The sequence below is a fragment of the Phaethon lepturus genome, unplaced genomic scaffold (genome assembly GCF_000687285.1).
Source record: "Phaethon lepturus isolate BGI_N335 unplaced genomic scaffold, ASM68728v1 scaffold1641, whole genome shotgun sequence".
NCBI lineage: Eukaryota > Metazoa > Chordata > Aves > Phaethontiformes > Phaethontidae > Phaethon > Phaethon lepturus.
Genome location: NW_010518245.1, coordinates 3462 through 18488, shown reverse-complemented (window position 1 = coordinate 18488; position 15027 = coordinate 3462). Strand labels below are relative to the sequence as shown.

Below are 15027 nucleotides of genomic sequence, written 5' to 3'. Positions count from 1 at the left end.
CACTGTTACCTCTCCCTTCTGTTTCCATGTGCATCATATATCAAAGACTCATGATGCGTCAATGAAGCAGCTCATTACATGTATCTATTTTTCATTTGTGCTGTTAGCTTTGACTTTATTGAACTGAACTGGACAGTGAGCAGAGAAAGGTGTTAGAATATCTCTGGTAAGACAAATCAGTAGAGGTAAAAAGAAACTGCCTTCTCCCTTTTGAGCAATACTTAAGAAAAATAGCAATTTTCTCAATTTCCCTTCATTACAGTAACATGCACACAGCTAGTGGAGATATTTTTCAGTTTATATATATACCTGCTGAAAAGCTCTCTCTGCTTGACGATCAGCATCTATAACTTGTTTCTCAAGCTGCTGCATCTGTAGATACATAAAAACATATAGTAAAATGGCCACACCTTCTGCCCATCGCCAGAAATACCAGTGAAACATGTTTTCATGGTCTGTTTTGAAAAAGGAAAAGACAGGTCCTGGGCAGGAGCATAAAAATAAATAAAAGGATAAACTGTGTCAGACTGGGAAGATAATTCATTGTTATGACTGTATTAAAGCATTGTTAAGGTTCATCTACATAAAAAGAAATTAATACAACTTTTCTTCATAGTACAATTTTGTGGCTGCTGTATGACATACTGCTTTTTTCCCCATTACCAAGAGTAGAAATTCCTTTGACAGTAGCCCTGAAACTTCCCTCATGCAGGCTCACAGTCTTAGAAAGTGCTAAGCTCCTTCATGCCCTTCCAAAACTGGCAAGAGTAAAGGGTGCTGGGCACATTATACAATTTGGCTGCTAAACCTTCTGAAGTCGACAAATTTAGCTTTTGGGAGGAATTGTGCTATGAGGTCTGTCCCAGACTCCTCCACCCGCTGCGTGAAAGAAGGAGGTATGTGGCAGAAGAGACATGGTGGATTCAGGTGCTACACACAAAAAAAATGTGAAAAGCCACAGTAGAAATGGATAAAGACAGAGACCAGCAAAAACATGAGGAGTGAGTGCAGGTCCCTTTTGAAAGGTGAGAGACCCTGATCCGTTAGATTATAATGATGCCTAATAAATCACAGGCTCAACCTTTGCCCCAGGCCTTGGAAACACCCTGCATTTTACATCATTTATTTTGAAGGCTTTTCCAGCAATGTGGAACAGGGGCGGCCAGAAAGAAACTTTTTAAAAACATTTTGTTACATTTTGGTAAGAGCTCGCTAGTCTGAATTTGGTGAACAATACAATTATGACTTCTTTAAAAAGTAAACTGAGGTTTGAAATCATACTAGAAAGTACCTAAGGAAATTAATACATTATTTTGTAACTTAAGGACTTACTGGTTCTCAGGAAATACCTAGCTAAGACCTCTGTTCACCTGAAGAGGATGAAGCATCAAATACTTAACATTTGGAATACTCAATATTCAGTTCAAAATTGTTCACAGAAAACCGTATGACACAAATAATGCAAATGAAAATAATTTATTCCTTCTCCAGTTTACTGCATGGTTTTAAAATCATCACTTTCATTCTGTTCTGTTTGTACTCAATTTCTGGCATCTTTCAGCTTCTTTTTCTCTGTCTCTTTTTTTTTTTTCTCTCCCCAATTATGTTGTCAATCACATAAAACAGTTTTGTGTACTTTTAGCACCTCATCCAGACAAGGACACCGAGTCATCATTTTCTATCGATCAAAAAATGAAAACGGAGAAAATGAGTTTTCACTAACATAAAAAAAAGCTGTGACTGACCTTCTAGTACTTTCTCATATGATATAAAAACCCAAAGTCTACATCATTATACCACAACACACTGTTGATAGGAGAATGACAAAACATTTCACAGTACGCACAGTTATGGCCGGGACTCCAGTGAGTTGTTTTGCGAGAACAGTTCTAAGGAAGTAATCGTCCCAGACATTCATGTACTAACAGTCTGGACAGATGGACAAGGAGGAGATGAAGCTTCGTTACTCCTCTCTGATCATATATTTAATTTTGTATTTGTACAACTTCATGTTGAGATTTTGAATTTAGTTTTTAGAACTTTGAATTTTGAAGTTACTTTCCATCTGTCTCTCTGGTTTTATGTTCAAATAGAAGTTTGGTTTACGAGACTCGCTTTAATATTGTTTTTAAGGCATTTCTTTTTAGTGAGTTGGTAATTCAGAAATTAAGGTTATTTCTGAATATATGGTCAGCTAACAAACCACTGCAGTAAAAGCACTATGCTAAACAAAGTAGAAGTGCAGCTATTGTATCAATAATGAACATTGTTAATACTGTCTAATATTTTGACAGAAAACTCCTTCAGATATTATAATGTGAAATTTACTGCTGATGAGTAGCAAGTTATTCATCAATTTTCACAGTCAAGCAATTTGTAAATGCACATGATTGCCACGGCAGTAATTGGCAATTTATTTATATCCCATAAATAAAATTCATTTCACTTCTAAGATTGTATCAGAAAGCTGGCAGATTTAATAAATGGAAATAAAACCCGAAAATGCCGCTTGCCAAGTCCACATAGCTGCCAGTGCAGCTATGCTAGCTCTGACTCGCCTTAAAACTGAAAACAACTCTCTAGCCGTATCTAATGATCACTGAACCACTGCACAAGCATTAAGCAGTAGTGCCACTCCTCTACACAACAATTTGAGTCCCGAATGATACAGTGCACTACAGACCTAAGTTCCTTCCGTGTTTCTGCACTGGAGCTGTACAGTGCACCTCTTGCTAGGAGTATCTACTGTTGCACAGGACCAGGAACATAGCAACATGTTCAGGTAGGCTACTGGGGCAAAGAATGTGATTTGACTAAAGCTGTTGCTAAGATGAATGTCAAGCTAGGAGCCAAAGGAGCTGAGAGAATAATTAGCAAGAAAAATAGCATCCAGACGTTAAAAATTGAAGTACAAGGTTTATTTTTGTTTCTATTAGAGTTAAGTATTTCAAGAAGGTATGCTAAGAAGCTTTGGGTGATCTCACAATACAGACACGTCAATCAGCTTCCTGGCAACAACTAAATGTGAGATTTTATTTGGAAAATGTCTAAAGGGTCTTCAATTTATTTTAGGAGGCTCCTGTTAAAAAAAACCAATCTATATTATTCAGCAAGAACTGAACACCATAGTTACCAAACATGAGCACTTCTATTACAGTTAAATTGGCGAGCATTTCAATAATTTGAATCTGGTTATTCCCTTTATTTAGAGTTTATGTAGGTTTGTTTTGCAATGTCTATTTTAACAATAATGAAACTTTAAAAATATGTAATTTTTTCCCATCTTCATAAATAGCCTGTAAACCAATCCACAAAATCGTTTTGCCTGAAAAAATAGATTTACGTCTATATGCTGAGTGATTTTCTACTCTGTGAAGTTAAAGAGAAGTTAAAGAGAAAAAACGATTGCTTTAGGATACTCTGAAGGTTATCATCAAACTTGTTGGGCAAAAGGCTGAACTAGTTCCAAGGGAAAGATTTCTCTTCATAAAGAAAACCTAACCTTAAAACTTCTTCTTAAGTTAGGATGAGGTTTCATAGCAATGATCACAGCGTTATCATTGAGAGAGGAGAGAGAGAGGAGAGAGAGAAGGTAAAAATATGTGACTGGACTAATAGCTAATTGTTTAAATCAAAAGTCATACTTTGAATTACTCAAGAATAAAATGCAGTGGTAAATTCTCTTTAACCAGTGACTATGAAGACAATTTCAGACCATGGATAGCTAGTTTAAGATCCTCAAACTGTTAAAAAAAAAAAGGCAAATGATACCTAAACTTAACCTCACAATGGAAAGTGGCAGGTAACTGTAGCCATATCCACATTTGGAGGCAAAGGTCAGCATGCTTTACAGACACAGAATAAAGAACTCTTACCTATAGCTGCAACTTTAATATTGATGACCAACTCTATACAGAAAGTAGTTTAAAAAACAGGAAAGTCTGTTGAATTAGACCTCTGTCCCACCACTCTCCTTCTATATACATCTATGCAAATCACCAGTATCACTGGAATAAATGGCATATATCAGCTGTTAGGCTAGACATTTCTTGAATGAACTACAGTCTGTAAAGTATCAACAGACATAAAGTTGGCTTCCCAGGACAAACATGGAGGGACAGCAAGTCATTGATAACATTTGGCACATGAAGTATATTTAAGCTTAATTTTCTGTCATGTCTTCAATGAGGTAACTTGGAACAATGCCCCAGTTCAGCAAACATCTTGTGAGGAATATTCTTGTCACACACATCTATGATTGGCTCTTTCCAAAATTCATTAAGGATTCAGAGGTGTTCTGTCATAATCTATACTGGTTTTGGTTTTACATCTTAAATATTGAGAATAAATGCTTTAGGCCCATGAACAAAGAATACAGGCATACTGACTAAAGAACAGTATCAACATAGGTACAGAACAACAGACTGTTATTTTAACCTGCACTTTCTCCTTCTGAGTGTAAAAATCCTCTTTTTTTCTGAAAATGTGTTAGTGCACGTTGCATCAATTATCTGAATTATGGAAAATAATATCTATTGTTAGAAACAGATTTGTTTTTAAACTTAGGAAATAACCACTCTACATCTGACAGTCATCAAATTGAGCTATTTTTGTTCAAACAATGAACAGAGAAATGCCACATGCGAATAAATACTGAATGCTTTGAAGAAACATGGCAGCAATAAAACCAAAGAGGTGTACTGCCTTGGAGGTCTGGACACAGAAGCACAACACACAGTCACTGGGAATTTTTTACAATACAAAAGGAAATCATATAGCGGTTCTTTTTCAAACTTCACCTGGAAGTTTCTTGACTGTATTTAGAAATGTTCAACATATATTTTTATGCAAGTAAAGAAATTTGCATTTTATTAAAACACGTATTGTATGAAATCACAACTATTTCTGCACCAAAGGGTATAAACTCAAAAGCCATTACTCATAAATTTAAAAAAATACTCCATTTGTATGCATATACATGTGTATATATACTTTCATTTGTATACGTATATACACAGATCATTTTTCCTGTAATGTGCATTAGAGAGAAATTACAGCACTAAATTGATACTCTTCTTGATATTTGAAATAATCACTTAATAATTTTAAAGGAATTCTTTTATTTTAAAAATAAAATTTATTGGAATGCTTTCCTTTTTGAGATCTGAGAATAGGACCAAAACTCTAATTTTTTATTCAAGTCTATTTTCAACATAACAACTTGTCCTATTCACATTTAAAATTTACATTGTAATCAGTGCATAATACACTGTCTCCTAATTTTTAGTATTATAAACAGTACAGTTGTATCATGTAGACTTTTTGGAAATCTTTTTGAAATAAATACAGGCACAAATACGACCATTAATGAACAAAAAGCCTTCTCTGTAAGCCTTTCAAAGCATGCTGATAAAAGGTCAGAGTTTTCAAAAAGGAAAAGGAGTTAAAACCTAATGTTTCTGAGGCAGAAATACAGCCTGTCTACTGATAAAGTACAGACCTTCCAGTGATTTGAGAACGGTATATTTAGGGTCTGCTTTTTTCCATGCATTTCAATTTTTCAATTCTTCCTCATCTGAAAAAAGGCTCAAACCATCTGTGGTTGAAAAATAGTATTCTGCATAAACAGAAAAGTATTAAAACTGTCCATTTTGAGATTTAGTGAACGATCAGTCCTCACACCACATAGGACTTACCAAAACTGAAGAAACATGGGGACATGGTTGCTTCTATAAATAAACAAACAGGAGAAGCAAGTGAGGGATAAACACACCTACAACTGTCTTTCAAAGGTGCAAGCAGATATAAACAGGTGATGGATAAACATAGGCTGGAAATTAGAGGGCCCTCATTTTCCACACTGACTAGGAAAGATTTTGGAACTTCCTTCTAATAGAAGCTATAAATGCAAAAAGATCTGACTTTTTATATGCTGCTTGGTAAGTTTATAAATGGTTTGAAGAGTATGCCTGCCAGCTATTCCACAGCACTGCATGTGACCAACATTTCCCCTTTTGGTTCTATTCCTATGTTTAAACCCAAATATTTTAAGAAATCTCCGCATTTCCTTAAGAGAAGAGCCAGTACCGCTTAAAAGCAAGTCATCTGTTTGCCAGTGGCTTTGTGACCACCAGTTTTCATGTTTTAAAGTATGCTATGCCCAATCTATACACATATAAAGCCTTGCATACACTTGATAGTTAAAAGCAATGGTAAAACTGGTTTAGAAGTATGGCTTACTCTTTTGACAAAAAGGTCTCTCTTCTAGTGGTTTAGCTTAGGAAAACACAGTAATACTCCTCCTCCTTCCGTAACTCATTTATTAAAAAGCTGACTAGGTATGTTCCATCCATATTTTCAAACATTATTCCTTCTGTCTTGACACTGATTTCTCTTCTATGTATTATGTATCTCCCATAAGGACAGTCCTAAATCTTTATAAACCACAACACACTTTAAAATATGGCCTAGCCAATTAAGCCACATAGACAAAATACCTAAAGTAAAATCAAGATACTAATATTTCACAAGAAAAATAAACAAGAAGATAATTCGTGAAGAAGGAATTAGTACATGCCTTGGGTAAGATATACTTCGTTCTTTACTGGATGATTTTTTTATCCCAAAGGCAACACAGTAATTAGAAAGACTTATCTTTTATGGAACAGCTTTGCATTTTAACTAATTAATAGAAAAATTATGAGACTAATTTGTCTTATAAATCTAGGAAGTGATACTTCAGAACTACCTATATTTATAAAATTAAATATGCCTTCAGTAAAACATGAAATTGAATACTTGGCACAAAAGCTTCTCCCTAGAACAAGATGAAACCTATAAAAATACTTCCCAATGATGTGGATTTAATCATCAAAATGAAGAACTGCTTTCTGAACCCAATCTTCTTTTTGTCATAAATCTCTCAAAAAAGGTCTAATGCTAAAGGCTAAGTCTTAATGGGGTGCAAATGTCCCTTAGCCTACTCACAGATCAAGCATGGTAAATTTTCTTCACTATTTTACTGCTTCATAGTATATAGAATTTTATGTTTGTTATTATTTCCTACATGAAAAAAAATCTTTAGATGAAAGAATTAGTTATCTGGCTTAAATCCCAAAAGCTACAGCCTTAGTTTTCCTTCAAATCCACCTGAATGCCCAACCTAGGTTATGACTACTGCAAAACTCAGCTTAGTGCTCACAACCTGGCAGCTCGCAAGCTGCTACTTCTCAGTGCAGTCCCATTTTTTCATTCTCCTGTCCTCTCCATTTTTAATACCGATTAAAAGGTTAAAGGCTTCAATTCTTCTCATAAACAAAGTAGTGTCAACTATTCCTCTGCGAATTTGTCATCTAACCAACTCCTCCTTTTCATTTTATCTCTTTCTCTGTTCAGACTGTTCACCACAGGGATTATCTCTTTTCTTTGCCTCAACCATGGTCAGAAATATGGACTGTAAAAGCAATTTGTGTCTTTGACACCAGTGTTTTATATATGTGTGTGTATGTATATATAGGCACACAGACATACATACACGTATATACACCACTTCTGAAGATGGCTAGTAGTTCTACAGTCTTGGTGTGCAGAACCACAATCCTGTCCACTTCTAACTACAGCAACTTCGGGCGCTGCTCTCCTAGTTAGGCAAAAGGCACTTCTTAATTGCAAGTCTCTCTTTACTCTCCTTTTTAGCTCTTCAACTCATTCTCATGAACTATGTTTAGCACAAAAGCCTTTACTTGGCTACAGAAATTATCAGTCTCCATCTACTCAGTTTCCAAAATGATGAGGCTCAAAAATTTTACCAGTCTCCATGACACGAGACCAGTTTTACCACTGAGTTATATTTTACTTCTTTCAAGTTCTTTTAAATGTTTAAACAGTATTTTAAGAATAATTGTGTAGCTCAAAAGGTTTTCCTACTGCTTGTTAAATTTGTGAAAAGTACATACGAAAAAGCAATCTGTTGCATTTCAGCTGAGTTCCTTATAGTAAAATTAATGATTTCTTCTGGAAACTATATAAATTAAAAATATGGAACAGAAAAGCTCAGGGAGGGAACTCTTCCAGAATTAGTAGTCTAGGTCAGCTGCCAGTAAATATACCAACTTTAATAAGTTGAAACTCAGTAGTGGGATATGGGGAGGCAGTGTACTGAAGGTCAAATGAGTGGCATGTAATGTTGGCTGAATAATTGTGCTTTTCCTCATTTCAGTCACAGGACTTTCCTAAGTCTGGTAAACTACTAGGAACATTCACTCTTTCTGGCTGTCTTCTTTTCCAACTCACATCTTGTCTTGGTAGTTAACTTGCAGAGACACAATCAAATACAAACGATGTAGACCACTACTCTAGTGGATATTATTATAACATTCAAAATCTTGAAAGAAAAAAAGATACTGTTTAGCTAGATGGAATAATGTACCAAAGCACTCTGGCAGGCAAGGAAAAGAAGTCTCACATAGTGCTTAAAATGAAGTGAGAAATGTATCAACAACTGGTTGTTCATCTGTATTAAAAGGCAGATGCCTGCTTTGTTTTGTTTTGATAACTGTACTGCAATTGTGCGAATTCTACTTCTGTCTCGCTGAATTGTGAGTTTGATTTACAGCCACAACATGAACATCTGAAATAGGAGGCCTTTTTTCCATGTCACTGCCTAAGAGGTGATGGCTTAAGAATCAAAGGTACCACTGACTGCCAAAGTTTAAAAAATGGAAAACTTGACTGAAACTGAATTTATTAATGAAATTAAAGTGTACACGACACCTAGGAAACACAGATGGTAAAGGAGCAAGAGCTTCCAGAAATATATGTAACTGCATAATGCAGTTTGAAGACCTGACAACAGGTATTTAAAGCCTGAAAATATTCTCTGAGGGAATGAAAATTAAATGCATAATTTCTAAGCGCAGAAAGAGTTCCCGCCACAAAAAAATGGAGAAAAAAAGACATCTTGTGGCTCCTACAAGTGAAATGCTAAGCAAATGGTAGATTGGCTAAGGATCTGCACCGGTGCCTGCTCACTATCACAGGTGCCACAACTTCCATCAACTCACCCATCTCAGGTGAGCTGTAATAGTATGGATGCCCTTGTCTCCATACCTCCAGAGGGAAAATACTCATCCTTTGGCCTCACAGCAAGGGCTGTGCTCTTTCATGCCTTTGCCCTGCCTGGCCTATATAAGGACAGCTAATTTATTGCTTCCTGAGTTCTCTTTTTTGCCTTTTTTTTCCCCTCTTCAGCCTCCCTAGAAAGAATGTAGGTTTGAGACGTACAAAAACAGTGAAACAAAAGAACCACCCCACTGTTATAAACAGGCATGGCATAAACTTTGAGGCAAGGGATAAAAATAGTTATAGGGAAAAAGGTATAGGTATTAAAAAGGCATAAACAAACCTAAGACTCTAACCATATAAACTTTTAACTTTTATTCTCTTTAACTCTCCTCGCTTTCTCCTGTTTGCATCTTCCTAATTGCATCTGAATTATTTTCTATGACAAGAAGTTTTTTAGGAGCAACTGAAATACTGAAAAATAACTTTCATTTTAATAATTTTGGTACTATGCTATTTTGTTCCTTTTTACTCTACCCTTCATAATCCTTTGAATGCAAATGGAAACGCTTATTGTGCTTTTTTACAATGTTCATATTGGCAATCACTGCACAAGTCAAATGCGTTACGGACTTTTCCTCTGAAAACATTAATCTTGAAATTGTCATGCCACAGATAACAAAACACACTGCATCTGCTTCATTTTGAAATGTCAAATGACATACCATAAATATGAATAAATAATGAAATGAATAAAAATACAGTGGGACATGGATTTAACTGTTGGTTTGTAAGACAAATTCAGGACTGTGTTATGCTTTGGAATATATTGGAAATAGTATTTGGCCTAAAAATCAGTTATCATTCAATTTTCATAATCTGTACAGAAAATATAAATATTCTTGCATTTGTCATGTACACACTCGGTTGCCAACTGAGCATGTATACAGAGAATATCCAAATGGAAGTTTAAAAGCAAACAAATCAATACATACATGAAAATAATCCTCTCAATCATTTATATTTGTTGAATGGAAGTTTAAAAGCAAACAAATCAATACATAAATGAAAATAATCCTCTCAATCAATAATTCAAAGCATAAAATAATGACCCTCAGCACTGAAGGAAACAAACTTTGAGACATTAATGTGAATGTTGAGTATTACTGGACAGCCATAATGTAACATTTGGGATAGTACCATATTCAGTCTTTATGGGATCTGATGAAAAAGAAATTCAGTGGAGGCTGCCCAAGAGGAAACTTAACACATCTATGTAGTTCTTCTACTAAAATAATTTTTTAGTGATAGGAAAAACATTAACTTTATACCTGATGTTGCACACATATTTTAGTTGAAAAATGTACTTACTATGAAAAGAATGAGGATCACCAGCTTTTCCTATGATATGAAATGCTCACTAGGAGCTAACCTTGCAGTAGAATACTGTAATCTTTTATTCAGTGAAGGTTTTTTCAGTAAACTCTTCATATGCATTAGACTCAAGCTGCATTAAAATAAATGCTTCTACTTAAAACTCAGTTCCACAGCCATCCTAAATTTGGCGTACTAGGGATACTTTCTGCATCATTCCTTAAATTCCTGTAGAGACCTCTCCCACTTTCAGCAGCAGCTTCTCCTTAAAACTCCAACAAGGTCTCTTTCTTTGCGTGTTAGATTTATAAATATAGACTCTTTACTTGGCAAAATGAAAACAAATAAAAACCCCAAACAAATAAACAATAGTAAATGGATTAGTTTTCTGAAAACATTGTATATTCCTTTGCTCTCCTCTCTTCTCCACCCCCTGTCCCCTACAAAATTAAAGTTCTGGTAGCCATACTGCTGAAATGCACTTATAATGCAAATTTCTTGAACTCCTCAACCACTGGAGTTCAAGGATATTTGCTGGACTTAGAAAATCCAGTAAAGAGTTTGTTTTTTTTAAATAAGAATCTATTACAAGAATATACTGAAGACTTCCCATGTTGATCATTGATTTATTTGCAGGGGCACTATTAAATAAAACAATTGCAAAGGTGTTTTATTTCCAGTGTGTAAGAAAAGTATCTCAATTAATCCACTGCCTGAATATATTTACAGGAGCACACAGGTCACAGACAAAGATACTGAAAAAAGATCCATTCAAGCAAACCCTTATTAAAATCTCGTTTTCGACTAAGTTATAGAACAAATATAAGGGGAAAAACACAATGGCAGTTTCTGACAAGTCATACACACAGTGTAATAGGATGTAAACTCCTTTTCCTGATACACTGTCTGGAAGAGATACCTCTCAAATGCACACAGAGGAGGAAGACTGGAGAATTACCACTAATTCATATCTCCTACCTTTCTGTAGGGACCACCTTGTTTTTTCACAGTATCACTCTCTCTTTTCTACAACAATTACATAGTTTAATACCCATGAGGAGTTTATGTCTGTCACACCATAGTATTGTGATTTTTGTTGCTATCTTGCAGTAGAAGGCTGTCTAGTGCTATTGTTCAATGCTTTAGTACATGTTTTATGGCATAGAGATGACTATAAACAAAACCACAAATAAAAGCCTGTGCTAATCAAAGTAACAGCGAGAAATATTTGTGTGCTTTGCAAATTAAGTACCTGTAAAGACTGACATCAGCTGTATTCTCCTCTTGTCATTAGTATCAGGACGCCCATCAAGTATTGGCCGATCAGGCCAGAATTATAATCAGCAGCAGCTGCATAAAAAATGGTAGTTACGGCTGCTGGAAAGTCCCTAAAAAAGTCCAGTGTTTAGCCACTTGACTTCCATCCTGAACAGTAATGATCCAAATGGGGTAAAGAGACAGAAGAGCTATATGACACCTAACAGCCCCAACTGTGTAAGCATCCAATGATCTATTGAGTGTTGTAGCAGACAGTGTTGTACTCTCTGATGGATGTTCTCCTCCAACACTAATGATAATGATTTATTAACTCATCTATGGGCTTTGCTAACTGGAATGAAGGACACAAGTAGTTTTCCTTTTTTTTTTTTTTTAATTTTAAATGAAATGTCAAAGGATGGCATTTGTACAGCTGGTTGCACTTTCAAAACCCAATGTTCTGCAATACCTGTTCAATGAGAGTTTGCCATACAGAAAAATTGCAGGATTGGGTAAAAAATTAAGAGTTTTCAACTACACTGTTTTCTAACAGCAATATTTTCAGTCATGCCAAAGCAGAGATGTTTGGAGTACTATCTGTAAAAATACAATTCCAGCGGAACTCTGTATTATTACACAATGATTTTACATTGCTGCAAATTTTCAGGTTCACTTTAATAAAAAAGACCTACTTAATGAAAAAAGTGTAATCCAGAAAACACTACATGTCTTTATTCCATTTTTTTTTTCCATCTCATATGGAGGTTTTGTACCTCCATAGAAGAGGTAAGGGCATGAATAGATAAAATCAATAGTAACAAATTGCCAAATGACATTCAGTCAAGAACTGGATGATATGGTTGAACCAACTATTGACCTGTAAGTCTGATGCCTGTAGTAAGCAAATTAGTGGAAACTGTAAGAGCAGAATTAGGGGGCACATGGATAAGTATGACAGACGAGAGAAGAGTCAACGTGTCCCTTATAAAGAGGATTGTTGGCTCACAAAGCTATTGAAGTTCTTTGAGGGGATCACCAAGTCTTCAGATAGGGGTGATCTTGTTTATATAATTATTTGGATTTTGGAGAGTGTTTAAAGGGAACAGACACACGGTAAGAGGGAATGTCCCTCCATGAATTAAAAAACTGGCTCAACAATAAAAATAGTAGGTAGTTAGTTACTTCCCACAGTGACTGGCAGCTATCAGTGCAGATCTGGAGAGATTTGTTCAAGGCGTATGCAGTTCAGCATAATCATAGACATTTCGTAATGGGCATTGGGCAGTGAAGCAACCAAATGTTTTGATGGTATTTTGTTATTCAGGATAATAGAAGGTCTCTGACCAGAAAGGCTTACAAGAAGGGTCCCTACAAAATTTGGTCAATAAAGTAAAAAATTATGCATAACATAGAAATCTAAAGGACTTTTGAGTAAGATCCTGGAATTGAGACAGGTATCTCCATGAAAACATACTCAATGGTTAATTTGGCTGTCAAAGAAAACAAAATGCTAAGCATTATTTGGAAAGGAATGGAGCACACAACTGTGTACATCATCCATAGTTCTTCATAAATACAAAAATATATGTTTTCCCTGCTTGAATACTATTTAGTTCTTGGCCCCACCAAAATGTAGTGAAATGGAATGATTCATAGAGGGATAAATGTGCATGCTAAATGTATTTATGTCTTCAAAAGTAAACTGGATATGTTCACAAAAGAGAAGCATTAACATAAATGTATAAAATAAAAATGTTGTCACTCTAACATACTATAAAAGGATCTGAATTGGGGCAGGGAGCAATGGATGGAAAATTTAGCTCTTGGAAGAATAGAGTAATTTTGACAAAGTAACTTTTTAACTAGAAATTCACTGAAGTCAATATTAATGATGAGTCCCAAAGATTCTCTAGAATGTTTTGTCCCTTGTACTCTTTTAATTACTTTGTTCTGTGAAAATATTGCCAAATGAATACAATGTTTTTTTTTATATTTCAAATATGATAAGCCATAGTCGGACATGTCTTATTACAGGAAAAACAAGACTGATAAATTATATGATTTCGTAAGGAATACTGGGGAAAATAATACTTCTGGATTTTCTCCCCAATGATTTCTGTGTCTTAAATCAGATCTTAAATACTTAGGAAAATGTGCTAAATATTAATTTCAATGTTGTAAAAGGGATTACTGGATACATATTTTTCTCTGCAGGAGAGTTGCCAGTGTGTTCTTATTTGAAAATGAACATTTCTTGCTGGCAAATCTAGTGTGTGAAATTCTTTCACAACATTAAAGCATACCTATTTTCCATATATTTTGTTTTAAAATGCCTTTATTTTTCCTCCTGAAAAAATCCCAGTAGTTGTAATCTCAAACCATGACATGTAATCAGCCCCCATCATCAAATAAAATAATTTCTACAGCATTAAAATTCATACCATGAGACTTACCTTTTCTGCTAACAATTCTCTGATCTTGCTTGCCTGGAGACGAAATTTCATTAACTGTGACTCCAGAGTTAAACATCTTTCCTTCCAGTTTACAGTGCCTTCTGGCTCTGAAATTTCAGCCATATTTATGCTGGAAAAAGACAGGGAAAAAATCCCCATGTCAAATTGAGTCTGTATTTAATGTCTGACTTTTTTTTAATATACATACCAACTTATTTTACATAAATCTCAAGTATGCCCCCAAATTTTGTACATGTACAGCATCATAAAACTTAGGAAAAGTACATTTGTCTAGAGGGGCCCTTATCATAACTGGGAGATTTCTGAAATCTGTGTTGATGATATTTAGGTTTATCATAACTTAATTTCTTCAATTATTTTGGGGCTGCCATATGTCTTCCTTGATAAGAAGAGACACATCCCGTATTTTAATTTTCAGTTACTGTATATTGGCTTTCTTACATAGAAGAGGCTTGTAGACAACTGAGCTTTTGCTAAGAAAATGCCTTATATCAGTGTAACCACCTGTGAGTTCGTAGTGCATTTGCTTTTATGCAAGTTTCATATTTGGCAGACGGCTCTTTAAAAAGTGTTTTAAAATTCTTATGCTTAACCAATTTGCATTTAAAATTTAATATCCTTAATTAGACACAAGGGGGAGTTTATGGTTCCAAATATAAAGGCAGGTGAGCAAACAGTCCCGAACGGGTGCCCCCCCTGAAAAAAAATCCCTTTATATTAGCAGTTGCAGATCTCAAGACAACCCAATTCACACATGTTTCGGGTTCAAATCTGTGCTTTTATCTACATTTAACTGCTCATGTCTTCTGGAAACTAAGCTCAGTGCCCTTTTGGACAAGCACTGCTGGAAAAATTACTCAGG

At 35.2% G+C, this 15027-nt stretch overlaps 1 protein-coding gene across 1 annotated transcript in view; it reads right to left on the bottom strand.

Moving 5' to 3' along the window:
* PLEKHH2 (pleckstrin homology domain containing, family H (with MyTH4 domain) member 2) overlaps window positions 1-14267 on the bottom strand; it is a 30005-nt gene extending 15738 nt beyond the window's left edge. The window contains exons 1-2 of the mRNA XM_010296629.1: window positions 14145-14267; window positions 310-372 (exon numbers count right to left, since the gene is read on the bottom strand). Of these exons, the coding sequence (XP_010294931.1) occupies window positions 310-372; window positions 14145-14267 (186 nt within the window). The remainder of the gene's footprint in view (window positions 1-309; window positions 373-14144) is intronic.
* Window positions 14268-15027: the final 760 nt, after the last annotated feature.